General features: G+C 40.1%; 2 protein-coding genes across 2 annotated transcripts in view; one reads left to right on the top strand and one right to left on the bottom strand.

Moving 5' to 3' along the window:
- The window catches only part of gramd1bb (GRAM domain containing 1Bb), a 153,710-nt gene that overhangs the window by 123,496 nt on the left and 18,529 nt on the right, over positions 1-11,685 (bottom strand). The window lies entirely within an intron of this gene.
- LOC108898862 (NACHT, LRR and PYD domains-containing protein 3-like) lies at positions 442-10,053 on the top strand. Its single transcript, XM_051065534.1, is given in 14 exon segments — positions 442-1,645; positions 2,958-3,080; positions 3,195-3,314; positions 3,430-3,543; positions 3,644-3,757; positions 3,871-3,987; positions 4,963-5,041; positions 5,204-5,432; positions 5,516-5,724; positions 5,726-7,320; positions 7,423-7,596; positions 8,237-8,410; positions 9,033-9,079; positions 9,247-10,053. Coding segments are annotated over 13 exon segments (3,654 nt in total). The 5' UTR covers positions 442-1,645; positions 2,958-3,006; the 3' UTR covers positions 9,855-10,053.

The following is an 11,685-nucleotide window of genomic DNA, read 5'->3' as shown; positions in this document are numbered from 1 at the left end:
AAGCGAATGTGAAACTATCCTGACTGTGAGGGAGAGAAGGACTCAGTATTTACATACACAGTAGCTTATTCATAGTCTTGCTTGTTCGACAACACCATTCTGATACTGATAGAAATAATACAAAATGCATTTACTGCAATCCTATAATTATAACTTCCCTTCTTAATATGAATTGTAATGATAGTGTATTCATACTGCATGTGATGAGGCATTATATTGTGGGGAATCAATTTTAGCAAATAGTGGAATATTTCTAATCTAATAGGAAGGGATATAAACCAAATATACTATTAAAAATAAACAACCAAAATAGATACATATAAAATAAAGACATCCTTTTTTTTCAGCTGCCTGCCATCAGTTGCTCCTGGTTGTCTAAAGGTGCTGGTGTCTTACATTTTCTCTGTTCTGTCACTATGCCTATTGCCTTGTATCACTGGATTTACTGTTTCTAAGTTTTTATTGTTGCACTCGTTGTATTCTCATGTTAGCCTTTCTGGAAGGCATCAATTCAATCTGCATTTATCTCCTGATTAATTTCCATAAGTGAAAGGGACACATTTGTTTGTTCATTTACCTTTAAACTTTCATTCTCAAACACACCTTTATGTATATTGTATATTTTCTGTGATATCAGTTTTATAGAATTAAAGATATATAATGGGGAGAATAGCACAGTCTCCATTTGTGTTGAAGATATTTTCTTACACTGAGACTTATATACATCAATTTGCACTTTTACTTTTCAACTTAACTGAACCATGGAGGAAGGGGTGAGTGAAGATATGTGATAGTTTTTCTTCTACTATTTTTAAACCTAAAATGCACCATTGCTTTTTGTTGCTCTGTTATGTATTTGTAATTGGTTCTTAATAACATCTTGGTTTGATATCTGTAAAGATCTTCACGTGTTAGTTTAACCTTTTTTTATTGAACCATCACAACAAGGAGTGACCTGCAGTTTGTGAGGGATTATGAGCCTTACACAGACCATGTCCAGCATCTCAGTGCTTTATGGAGCAGCTAGTGCTGGAAAGTCTAATTTTTATTGACATAGAAAAACATATGAGAAACTGTTCATATGCAAGTGCCATTTTATAACAGAATTTTCCTTTTTTCAGTATGCAAAAAACACAAAGAGATCAGCTTTACAGACTGACCAGTTAGTAGCATGGGCACAGGAACCTTTGAGGTCAGGGGAGCCCTGGGCCAGAGCCTCCATAGCTGTTAATTTTGCTTGTTTGAAAATCAAAAATGACCACAAAAAGACAGCAAAACAGTCACAAAGAGACAAGGATCCTTCAAACAAACTTTTCTGGTTAGAAGATAATATGCTACGTCATTGGAAATATGGTCTTAAAAGAAGATCAAGAGATTGTAGCCTATATGGGCCAGAAAAAGATACAATGACTGGTGGTTTGATTTAGCTTTATAGACTCAGTCACCGATCAAGTGATAGTTTTAGTCGTTTTTCAAGCAAGGATTCCAAACATTTGCCAGATGTGATTATTTTCTGCCTTTCTTACCTGGTTATAAACTGAAGATTTGAATGAAGTCAGCAATCTGAACAACGTCTGTTTCCTGTTCAAAGTTCAGTTTCACTTTCACTGATCACCATCGTGCGTCTTCTTCTCTCTATTTAAAGGTAATAAAAGTTACATTTTTCAGTCTTTTCCTCTTGAATGACTCTTTGCTCATGTTGTTAGCACTAACTGTTGTCAGCTCACTCCACTAGAAACAGGAGAAATCTCCCTCTCAGTATTTTAAGTAACTCAGATGCCGGCCGCTACTTTATTCCACATTTTGTATTTGGAGTTTAAGACGTGCAATAAGAGGGGTAGCGTTAGCTGGTGGTCAGTAGTTTAATGTGTAGCACCACTTACAATTGAGGCAGCTTTTCTTGCCTGGATCAGCCTGTAGAAGAGGTGGAGATGAGCTTCTGCTCTGCTGTTTGAGGCATGTGGTCTGAGGTCAGACCTGTTGAGGAACAACTACTCTGTTGGTGACTGCTATGTAAATACAGGACTGATGTGGACACAGTATGGCAGGGTTTTTAAGGCTCCTTAACCTTGTGAGTCTGCTTTAAAGGTTCTATATGATATTCAGAAAGAAAGTTAACATCAAATGACTCAGAGGCCTTCTGGTAATCCTCCAACAGGAGCAAGTGTCGTTTCTTATGTTTAACATGAGTATTAGCCTAGATATACTAAATGCTGAAAATGTCATGATTTCTGTTTTTGGTAAGGGTTTAAGACACCAGGATCTATATCTAAATCCAGGGTCCTATTATTCACCACTTAATTCTAAATACTGTGCACAAGTACAAATGTAAGGTACTTATATTGTAAGTATTTCCTGTATTGTACTTTTTACTACACCACATTTACCTGGCAGCTGTGGTTACTAGTCACTTTTCAGCTTGAGGTTGTAGATTTAAAAAAAAAACAGCACATAAAACACAACATGTTATTAAAGATTAAACCACAACATTATTGTCCTGTGACTGTAGGTTACATTAACTCAGTGATTACAAGTCTGTAATTACAGTCCTTTACAAGAAACTTTGCAGGTAGTTATTAGAAAGGTACAGACCCATTGATATTATTATAAAAGGTGAAATAAATTCAGTTCCAGTTGGAAAGTTTCTCCCTGAAATAATCTGCTGTAACTCGTTTCATAATAACATTTTCTATCAGGACGTTGTAAAGATTGCATCAGATACAACAAATGCATTTCAGTTCTTGTCAGTGAACGTAAATGGTTGCCATCTAGGGGACTGATAGCAGAAGTACAGCAGCTGATGGCTGCTTCCTCTTCCTCAGTCATTCAACTGACTGATATGAAACAGATAAGGAAAGCCAATCACTGGAGGAGCAGCTTGTGTTTTTTATAGGAGAAATGGTATAAATGATGATTTCAGTTGATGTGCAGATGAATGATTTGTGCTTCCTCTCCAGATGAAGGCAGAAAGTGTGTGTGAGCTGATGTGGATGTAAATTCAGCAGCATGGATCAATGTGAGGACAGAGAGGAGGGAGTCCTTTTGTGTGGGGAACATGAGAGCCAGACCAGAGCTCAGAGGTGAGATGAGGATCTCTAACTATCCATGACTCTTCTTCATGTCAGAGCTCAACACTAAAATCACCTCACCATCATTATTCACACTGAAAGCTGTGTGTGTGTTTTGTGTTGAAGTCTGGAGCAGCAGCGCATGCCAGACTCTGCTGAACCTGGACCCAGCTGTGTGTCCCTCAAGAGTGATAGGTCAAAGGATATTTATATGAATTTTAAACAAAGATGCTCATCTGACAAAAGGTAAATTGTTAGTATTATATAATAAAACTTTTTGACTCTTTCGCATTTCATCCTGGGAAAAAGTCTAATGAGTGGGTTAGCTGAAATAATTTTATCAATGCATTATTTCTATCAGGTTGCATCACAGACCAGACTCTTTTGGATCAGGACTCAGCTGTCAATCTCTCAGGAGTGACTGCTCAAAGGACATTTATGTTAACTTTACTCAAAAAGCTCTATCTCACAAGAGGTACATTTATGTATTAACTAATACACCTTAACTACACATGGGAAAAATTTTGATGAATGAATAACCTCAAATAATTTTATTAATGCATTGTTTCTGTCAGGATGTATCAGAGACCCGTCTCTTTTGGATCTGAGCCCAGCTGTTTGTCCTTTAAGAGTGATCAGTCAAAGGATATTTATGTTAACTTTAAACAAAGACCTTTATCTGACAAAAGGTAAATTGTTGCTTTGACTAATAAAGCTTATAAATTCTCCAGAATCTCACCCAGGAAGAATTTTGGTGCATAAATAAGCTCAAATAATTTTATCAGTGCATTGTTTCTATCAGGACATATCAGAGACCAGACTCTCCTGGACCTGAACCCAGCTGTGTGTCCCTCAGGAGTAACGAGTCAAAGCATTTTTTTATTGACTTTAAAGAACAACCTACCCATGCTGACCAGAGGTGAGCCATTATTGTCAGTAAAATCATGGATTTTTGCCTTAACTGTTATCCAGAGGTTTATTGATCATATGTTGTTATTTTACATTTGGGTTATTTCTCAATATAGTCTGTTATGATTGATAATCAGTGAGAGATGTAGAGTGTATTGTATCATCTGTTCCTGTTGTCAGATAGTACATGAATAATGAATCATTTGACTTTGAGTGAATTTTAGTGTCACAAATGTTAAATAGTACAAGTATGTTTGAGAGTTCAGGGTGCATATACTATAATTACTAATGTGATAGATTACTTTATGTACATAATGCAGGTGGTTTATGTAAGCCTGTATACATATCTATGCGCAATATAGAGCAACAAATACCATTGTTTGTTGCTCTATATTGTATCTACAATTTGTAGATACAATGGTGTTACATGATTGTTGCACAGGGATTTTTTCTGGCATTACATGACTGATTACCTGTTCATCAAAGTGACAACGTATGGAAAGAAAGACATGTTTGCATCTGATTGTTTGTTATATCACAGTTATTATGTTGTGTCTAGGGTGTGAGGGGTCTACAGTAATATTCCCTGCCTATTTTCTGAATTTGGAGGCGTGCAAGTCATGGAGGGAGGCAGGTCGGCTCCAATGATGAGTAGGGTGTCATCAGCATAGCGGTATTAGAAGAATCCATGCAAATGTTTGAGAGCATCAGGAGTCCTTATTTAGAGGGAGAAGAAGAGAGGGCTCCTTGTCAGACTTTGTGGCTCAGATCTATTCCATGTCACCTGGTGGAAGCAATCCATCAGGTACGATACAAATAGAGAAAGCGTGCAGAAACACCCAATTTATTGAGGGTGGAGAGGAGGACATGTATTGTTTTCAAAGAAAGGACCAGGGACCTCATTTACTGAACATGATTACATTACATTTGGTGACTATTTCATGAACTGCCGTGAGAACAAATTGAATTCTTCATATTTCCACAGAGTCAACCAGGAGAACTCAGAGGTTCCCAGGGATCAGTCTGCCCAGCAGCATCAAACACAACTGGACTCCATCTTTATGGTCTGTATATGTACAACAACTACTTTTACATCTGTTCTATTCACAATTCTCTCTGTTGCATTTTTTTAGACCAGTGGCTTGTCCTTTTGTTCAGTGATCTGAACAGTGATCTGATGTTTAGGTCTGTCATTTTAGTTTGATTCATATAGTATTCTGTTCCAGGTGCTGGAGGAGAACATTGTCACTTTTGTGAAGAATGAGCTTAAGAAGATCCATAAGGTTCTGAGTCCAGATTACCCAGAATGCTTAGAGAGTCAGATAGAGGATGAGGAGGTTTTGGACAATGAGAATGAAGAGCAGCGGAGGAGCAGCAGAGAGGGATTTTTGAAGATCACACTGAACTTTCTGCGGAAAATGAACCAGGAGGAGCTGGCTGACTGTCTGCAGAGCAGTAAGGGGATTTAACATAATGGATATACTGTACATGCATTATTTTGGGGATTTACTAATATTGTTTTTTGTGTCTTCATTCAGGACATCTTGCTGCAGTTTGTCAACGTAAACTTAAATTTAACCTGAGGAAGAAGTTCCAGTGTGTGTTTGATGGGATTGCTAAAGCAGGAAACCCAACCCTTTTGAATCAGATCTATACAGAGCTCTACATCACAGAGGGAGGGACTGGAGAGGTCAATGATGAACATGAGGTCAGACAGATTGAAGACAGCGTTCAGGAAACCAAACAGACAAGAAACAACAATCAGACAAGAAGACATTTTTAAACCTACACCTGGAAAAGATAATCCAATCAGAACAGTGATGACAAAGGGAGTGGCTGGCATTGGGAAAACAGTCTTAACACAGAAGTTCACTTTGGACTGGGCTGAAGAAAAAGCCAACCAGGACATAAAGCTGACATTTCCATTCACTTTTAGAGAGCTGAATATGCTGAAAGAGAAAAAATTCAGCTTGGTAGAACTTGTTCATCACTTCTTTACTGAAACCAAAGAAGCAGGAATCTGCACACTGGAAGAGTTCCAGGTTGTGTTCATCTTTGATGGTCTGGATGAGTGTCGACTTCCTCTGGACTTCCACAACACTGAGATCCTGACTGATGTTACAGAGTCTACCTCAGTGGATGTGCTGCTGACAAACCTCATCAGGGGGAAACTGCTTCCCTCTGCTCGCCTCTGGATAACCACACGACCTGCAGCAGCCAGTCAGATCCCCCCTGAGTGTGTTGACATGGTGACAGAAGTCAGAGGGTTTACTGACCCACAGAAGGAGGAGTACTTTAGTAAAAGATTCTGTGATGGGGAACAAGCGAGCAGGATCATCTCGCACATCAAGACATCACGAAGCCTCCACATCATGTGCCACATCCCAGTCTTCTGCTGGATCACTTCTACAGTTCTGGAGGATGCGTTGAAAACCAGAGAGGGAGGAGAGCTGCCCAAGACCCTGACTGAGATGTACATACACTTCCTGGTGGTTCAGTCCAAACTGAAGAATGTGAAGTATGATGGAAGAACTGAAATAGATCCACACTGGAATCCGGAGAGCAGGAGGATGATTGAGTCTCTGGGAAAACTGGCTTTTGAGCAGCTGCAGAAAGGAAACCTGATCTTCTATGAATCAGATCTGATAGATTGTGGCATCAATATCAGAGTAGCCTCGGTGTACTCAGGGGTGTTCACACAAATCTTTAAAGTGGAGAGAGGGCTTTACCCGGACAAGGTGTTCTGCTTTGTCCACTTGAGTGTTCAGGAGTTTCTGGCTGCTCTTCATGTCCATTTGACATTTGTTAACTCTGGTGTTAATCTGCTGTTAGGAAATAAATCAGCCTCCTGGTGGTGTAAACTGTCTAGAGGCAAATCTGAACTGACATTTTTCTATCAGAGTGCTGTGGACAAGGCCTTACAGAGTCCAAACGGACACCTGGACTTGTTCATCCGTTTCCTCCTGGGCCTTTCACTGCAGACCAATCAGAATCTCCTACGAGGTCTGCTGAAAAAGGCAGAAGGTAGCTTACGGACCAACCGGGAAACAGTCCAGTACATCAAGAAGAAGATTGAAGAGACTTCCTCTGCAGAGAAAAGCATCAACCTGTTCCACTGTCTGAATGAACTGAATGATCGTTCTCTAGTGGAGGAGATCCAACAGTCCCTGAGATCAGGAAGTCTCTCTACACATAAACTGTCTCCTACTCAGTGGTCAGCTCTGGTCTTCATCTTACTGTCATCAGAAAAAGATCTGGATGTGTTTGACCTGAAGACATTTTCTGCTTCAGAGGAGGCTCTTCTGAGGCTGCTGCCACTAGTCAAAGCCTCTAAAAAAGCTCTGTAAGTGGTATAGTTTGCTGGATTTATCCAAGACACTGCCATATTTTCATCAAGAGACAATATAGAAGAATCTTTTTTAATTCCTTATTGTCATCTCCCCAGACTGAGTGGCTGTAACCTCACAGAGAGAAGCTGTGCAGCTCTGTCCTCAGTTCTCAGCTCCCAGTCCTCCAGTCTGAGAGAGCTGGACCTGAGTAACAACAACCTGCATGATTCAGGAGTGAAGCTGGTGTGTGCTGGGCTTGAGAGTCCACACTGTATTCTGGAAACTCTGAGGTCAGATCAAGTTACACTTTATTTTAATTGACTTGAAATATTAGAAAGGCCCACACAGTGTAAACAGCCTCTCTAGTGATTTTTCACAGTTTATAAACTGTTTTTTTTTTTTTTATTTTATTCTGCTTCATATTCTGTAAAACACACATATATGAGATATAGAAACTCATTTATGTTTTGTTACAATGTGGTTTAGATGATTAAAATTAAATAATAAGCAATGAGAATTATGACAAAACCTGATGCATTTTTTGTCAAACAATAAAAATCAAATATAAACAAAACATGTGGAAGACAGACGAATGGACAAATCAACTAATTAATGCTAATAACACTGTAGCCTCTGTCTCTGTCAGTAATCTTATCTGATGTTCTCTCAGAAACAGATTTATGGACTATATGAATACAGTGCACTGAGATTAGTGTATGATTGTGTAAAGTACATTTTACTAAAGTGGGGAGATTTTCATAATTTTTAGTTTTTAGAATTTTTAGAATTTTTTAATTCCACTGATGGTGCTGAAGGTGCCTAAGGTATTTGCCTAAATTTGCCTCAAATATATTGTATCTGAACCACATAAAAAGCATACCACCACGTGTTCACAGAGGGTACGTGTTTGTTTTTTGTGTGTGTCTGCAGGCTGTCAGGCTGTCTGGTCACAGAAGAAGGCTGTGCTTCCCTGGCCTCAGCTCTGAGCTCCAACCCTTCCCATCTGAGAGAGCTGGACCTGAGCTACAATCACCCAGAGGACTCAGGTGTGACGCTGCTGGCTGCTGAACTGGAGGATCCAAACTGGAGACTGGACACCCTCAGGTATGGAGAGGTCTGCTGCAGCTACAGACCATGTCTGAGAGAGGAGGTTGAGCTGGAAACATTTTCCTCTGTCAAAACTAATGACAGATCTGATATTGATTATTTCAAATAACCTTTCTGTGATCCTGATCTTGTAATTATTAGATCTTTTGTTGTACTTAGGAGATAGTAAATCATAACTGTGATATTCAGATATTATAACTATATATAATGAAAACTGTACAGTGGCTATAGGTTCACTAGACTTCCCATGCACACAGGGGAAGCACATTGCTTCATATCTTGGCTCTTAACTGATACCTTCTTGTCCTATGTGCAAAGGAAGTCTAGTGAACTTAGAGTTACAGTATAGTTTTCACTAAGCACTAAATTTGTGGCTTCATCTTATTTGATGTGACATTTGTTTGAGAGCAAGTAACTGTCTCACACCAGAACACAAATGATGAAATTATTCCACCCTCCCTGCTCCATGTAGTTATCAGATAATACCTCCAATCTACACCCATACATACAGGCCTACATTTGAACACAATAATGAAACAACCTTTGTGTGAGAGTGATGTTGTGTCCATGTTTACATGCTGAAAATAATATGTGCTGGTTTGAACCCCCTTCCTTTCAGGGTGAAGCCCAGTGGAGTCCAATGGTTAAGGCCAGGTCTGAGGAAGTGTAAGTGCAATTTTAATTGGATTCATGAAAACAAAGCAGCACATGCTAAACCATCTTCAGAAACTCTTTCCAATGATTGATGTCTCGAATCATCATCAAACCATCAATACATGTGCAGATGATAGATTAATAACTGCAGCTGCATTGTGTCTTGTTTTCTCCATCAGATTTCTGTGAACTCACTCTCGACACAAACACAGTAAACAATGAGATCAAACTGTCTGACAACAACAGGAAGGTGACATATGTGAGAGCATACCAGTCATTTCCTGATCATCCAGACAGATTTGACTACTGGCCTCAGCTGCTGTGTGGAAATGGTCTGACCGGTCGCTCTTACTGGGAGGTGGAGTGGAGAGGAGAGGTTCATGTATCAGTGAGCTACAGAGAAATCAGGAGGAGTGGAGACAGTAAAGACTGCGTGTTTGGAGAGAATGATCAGTCCTGGAGTCTGGCCTGCTCTGATCTTGGTTACTCTGTCTTTCACAATAACAGGAAAACATCTCTCTCCTCTCCCTCCTCTGTCTCCAACAGAGTAGCAGTGTATGTGGACTGTCCTACTGGCACTCTGTCCTTCTACGCGGTACCAGAGTGTGTCAGAGTTTCCTCTGACACACTGTCCTCTGACACTCTATCCTGCTGGCAGTGTGTCACCTCTGAAACACTGATCCACCTCCACACCTTCAACACCACATTCACTCAACCTCTTTATCCTGGGTTTGGGTTTAGGTTCTGGTACAAGTCTGGTTCCTCAGTGTCACTGTGTTTATTGTAGAAAGGAGCAACCTCTTGTTAGAGAAACATTCTCACTGTTGAACAGATAGTTCAGTTTGTACATTTATATCACTTATAAACACATTTCCAGATTATTTTTTTAAAATCTGCTTATTTGTAAATAATTCCTTGTAAATTACTTTCTCTTTCCTTCTGATCATCATTTTTTTGTCTTTTGACAATAAAAGAATCACTGTGAATTTTTTCTTTCTCACAGGACCATTGAGCTGATTCAGTTCAAACGAAACTGCTGTAATCTTTAGCATTAGTCTGAGAATTTAATTATATATAAGTGTCACTTTTGCATGGAGGTATAAGGCATTATGAATGCTGAACTTATATTATTTTCACCACTTAAAATGCTTTATAGATCTTGTTATAATTTGTCATGCATGAGTACAAACAGTTTTATAAAGCCCTATAAATGTGTTAGAATTGCTCAATTCTTTGTGCCTTTGCAAGTCAAGTGAGCATTTTTGGCATGACCTATTACATCGATAATAAATCAGTGAACTTATCTTCTTTTACGAAGAAAAATGTTCTCTATGGTGTTAAACCAGTTTCATTTCATGATGTGTTAATTGATCAGAAACACAATTTGTACAGTCTGCTTCATGTTTATTTCAGCAGCTAATGTAATACACATGTTTACACATTAGCTTTTAACAAATCAGAAATAAATCAGAGCTTTGGTTAGTTCTTCAGTGTTTCACAATTGTACTGTTATAATGACAAAACAGCAAAACATCTTTAGCTGGTCGATTTTTATAACATTTGTTGAGAACAGACTAATGTAGGCAAGTACTTCAGTTACTTCCTCAGAGGAGTTCTCTTTCCACTTTTCAAGTTTCAAATGAAAGGGTCCATGTGAAGGGGCACTCTCAGTTTGGGGGAGGAGCAAAAGTCAGTGGCAAACTTGGAGGATGAGGAGGAGGAGGAAGTGCTCTAGGGAACAATTTGCAGGTGGAGGAGGCTGCAGGTTGCAGGAAGAGGCTGGAGGTGGAGGCTTGGGCTATAGCTGTCTGCCAGAAGTTGATGGATGAGGATTGTTGTAGAGGCTGTAGGTGACGGTTGAGGAATCAGGTTTCATCCATCTCTATGAGTCTGCAGGTGTAGGTTGCGGTAGATGTTGTTTGCAGAGCCTGTAGGTGGAGGTGCAGTCCTTAGCTGTCTGCTACAATCTACAGATGAAGGAAGCTGCATGATGCTGGCAGAGGCTGAAGGTGGAGGTTTTAGGTTGCAGCAATCTGCAGGACTGTATAGGTGGAGGTTACAGTGGAATCTTCTGGCAGAGGATGTAGGTGGAGGGTTTGGCCTGAGCTGCAGAATCATCAGGTGGAGGCTGTGTTGTAGATTTCTGTCAGAGGCTGTAGGTGAGGGGATCAGCTTAGTACAAATAATCTGCAGGTGGAGGCCACAGTGGATGATGCTGATGGAGCATGTAGGTGGAGGATGGAACATAGCACTTCAGGTTGCTTGCAGATGTTGTTTGTGTCCTGGCAGATGGTGTAGGTGGTGGAGGCTGATTTAACAGTTTGTTGACAGCGGCTGCATTTACTGATTTGCCATCTTTTAGAATCTGCAGGTGTAGACAGCTATAGCCCAAGCCTCCACCTTCAGCCTCTTCCAGCAACCTACAACCACCTCCACCTGCCAGTTTTCGAAGACCGTTAAGGCCAAACCCTCCACCTACAGCCTCAGCCTCCACCTACAGCCTCAGCCTCCACCTGCAGAGTTTGTAAGACAGCTACAGGCACATCTTCACCGAAATCCTCCATGAGCTCACGGCAGGGGGTCGAGGTGGGGTGGAGACACTGGAAATGGCCACATCC

Source organism: Lates calcarifer, linkage group LG21 (assembly GCF_001640805.2).
Source record: "Lates calcarifer isolate ASB-BC8 linkage group LG21, TLL_Latcal_v3, whole genome shotgun sequence".
Taxonomy (NCBI): domain Eukaryota; kingdom Metazoa; phylum Chordata; class Actinopteri; family Centropomidae; genus Lates; species Lates calcarifer.
The sequence above is the reverse complement of the archived record's forward strand: the minus strand, read 5'-3'. Positions and strand labels throughout refer to the sequence as shown.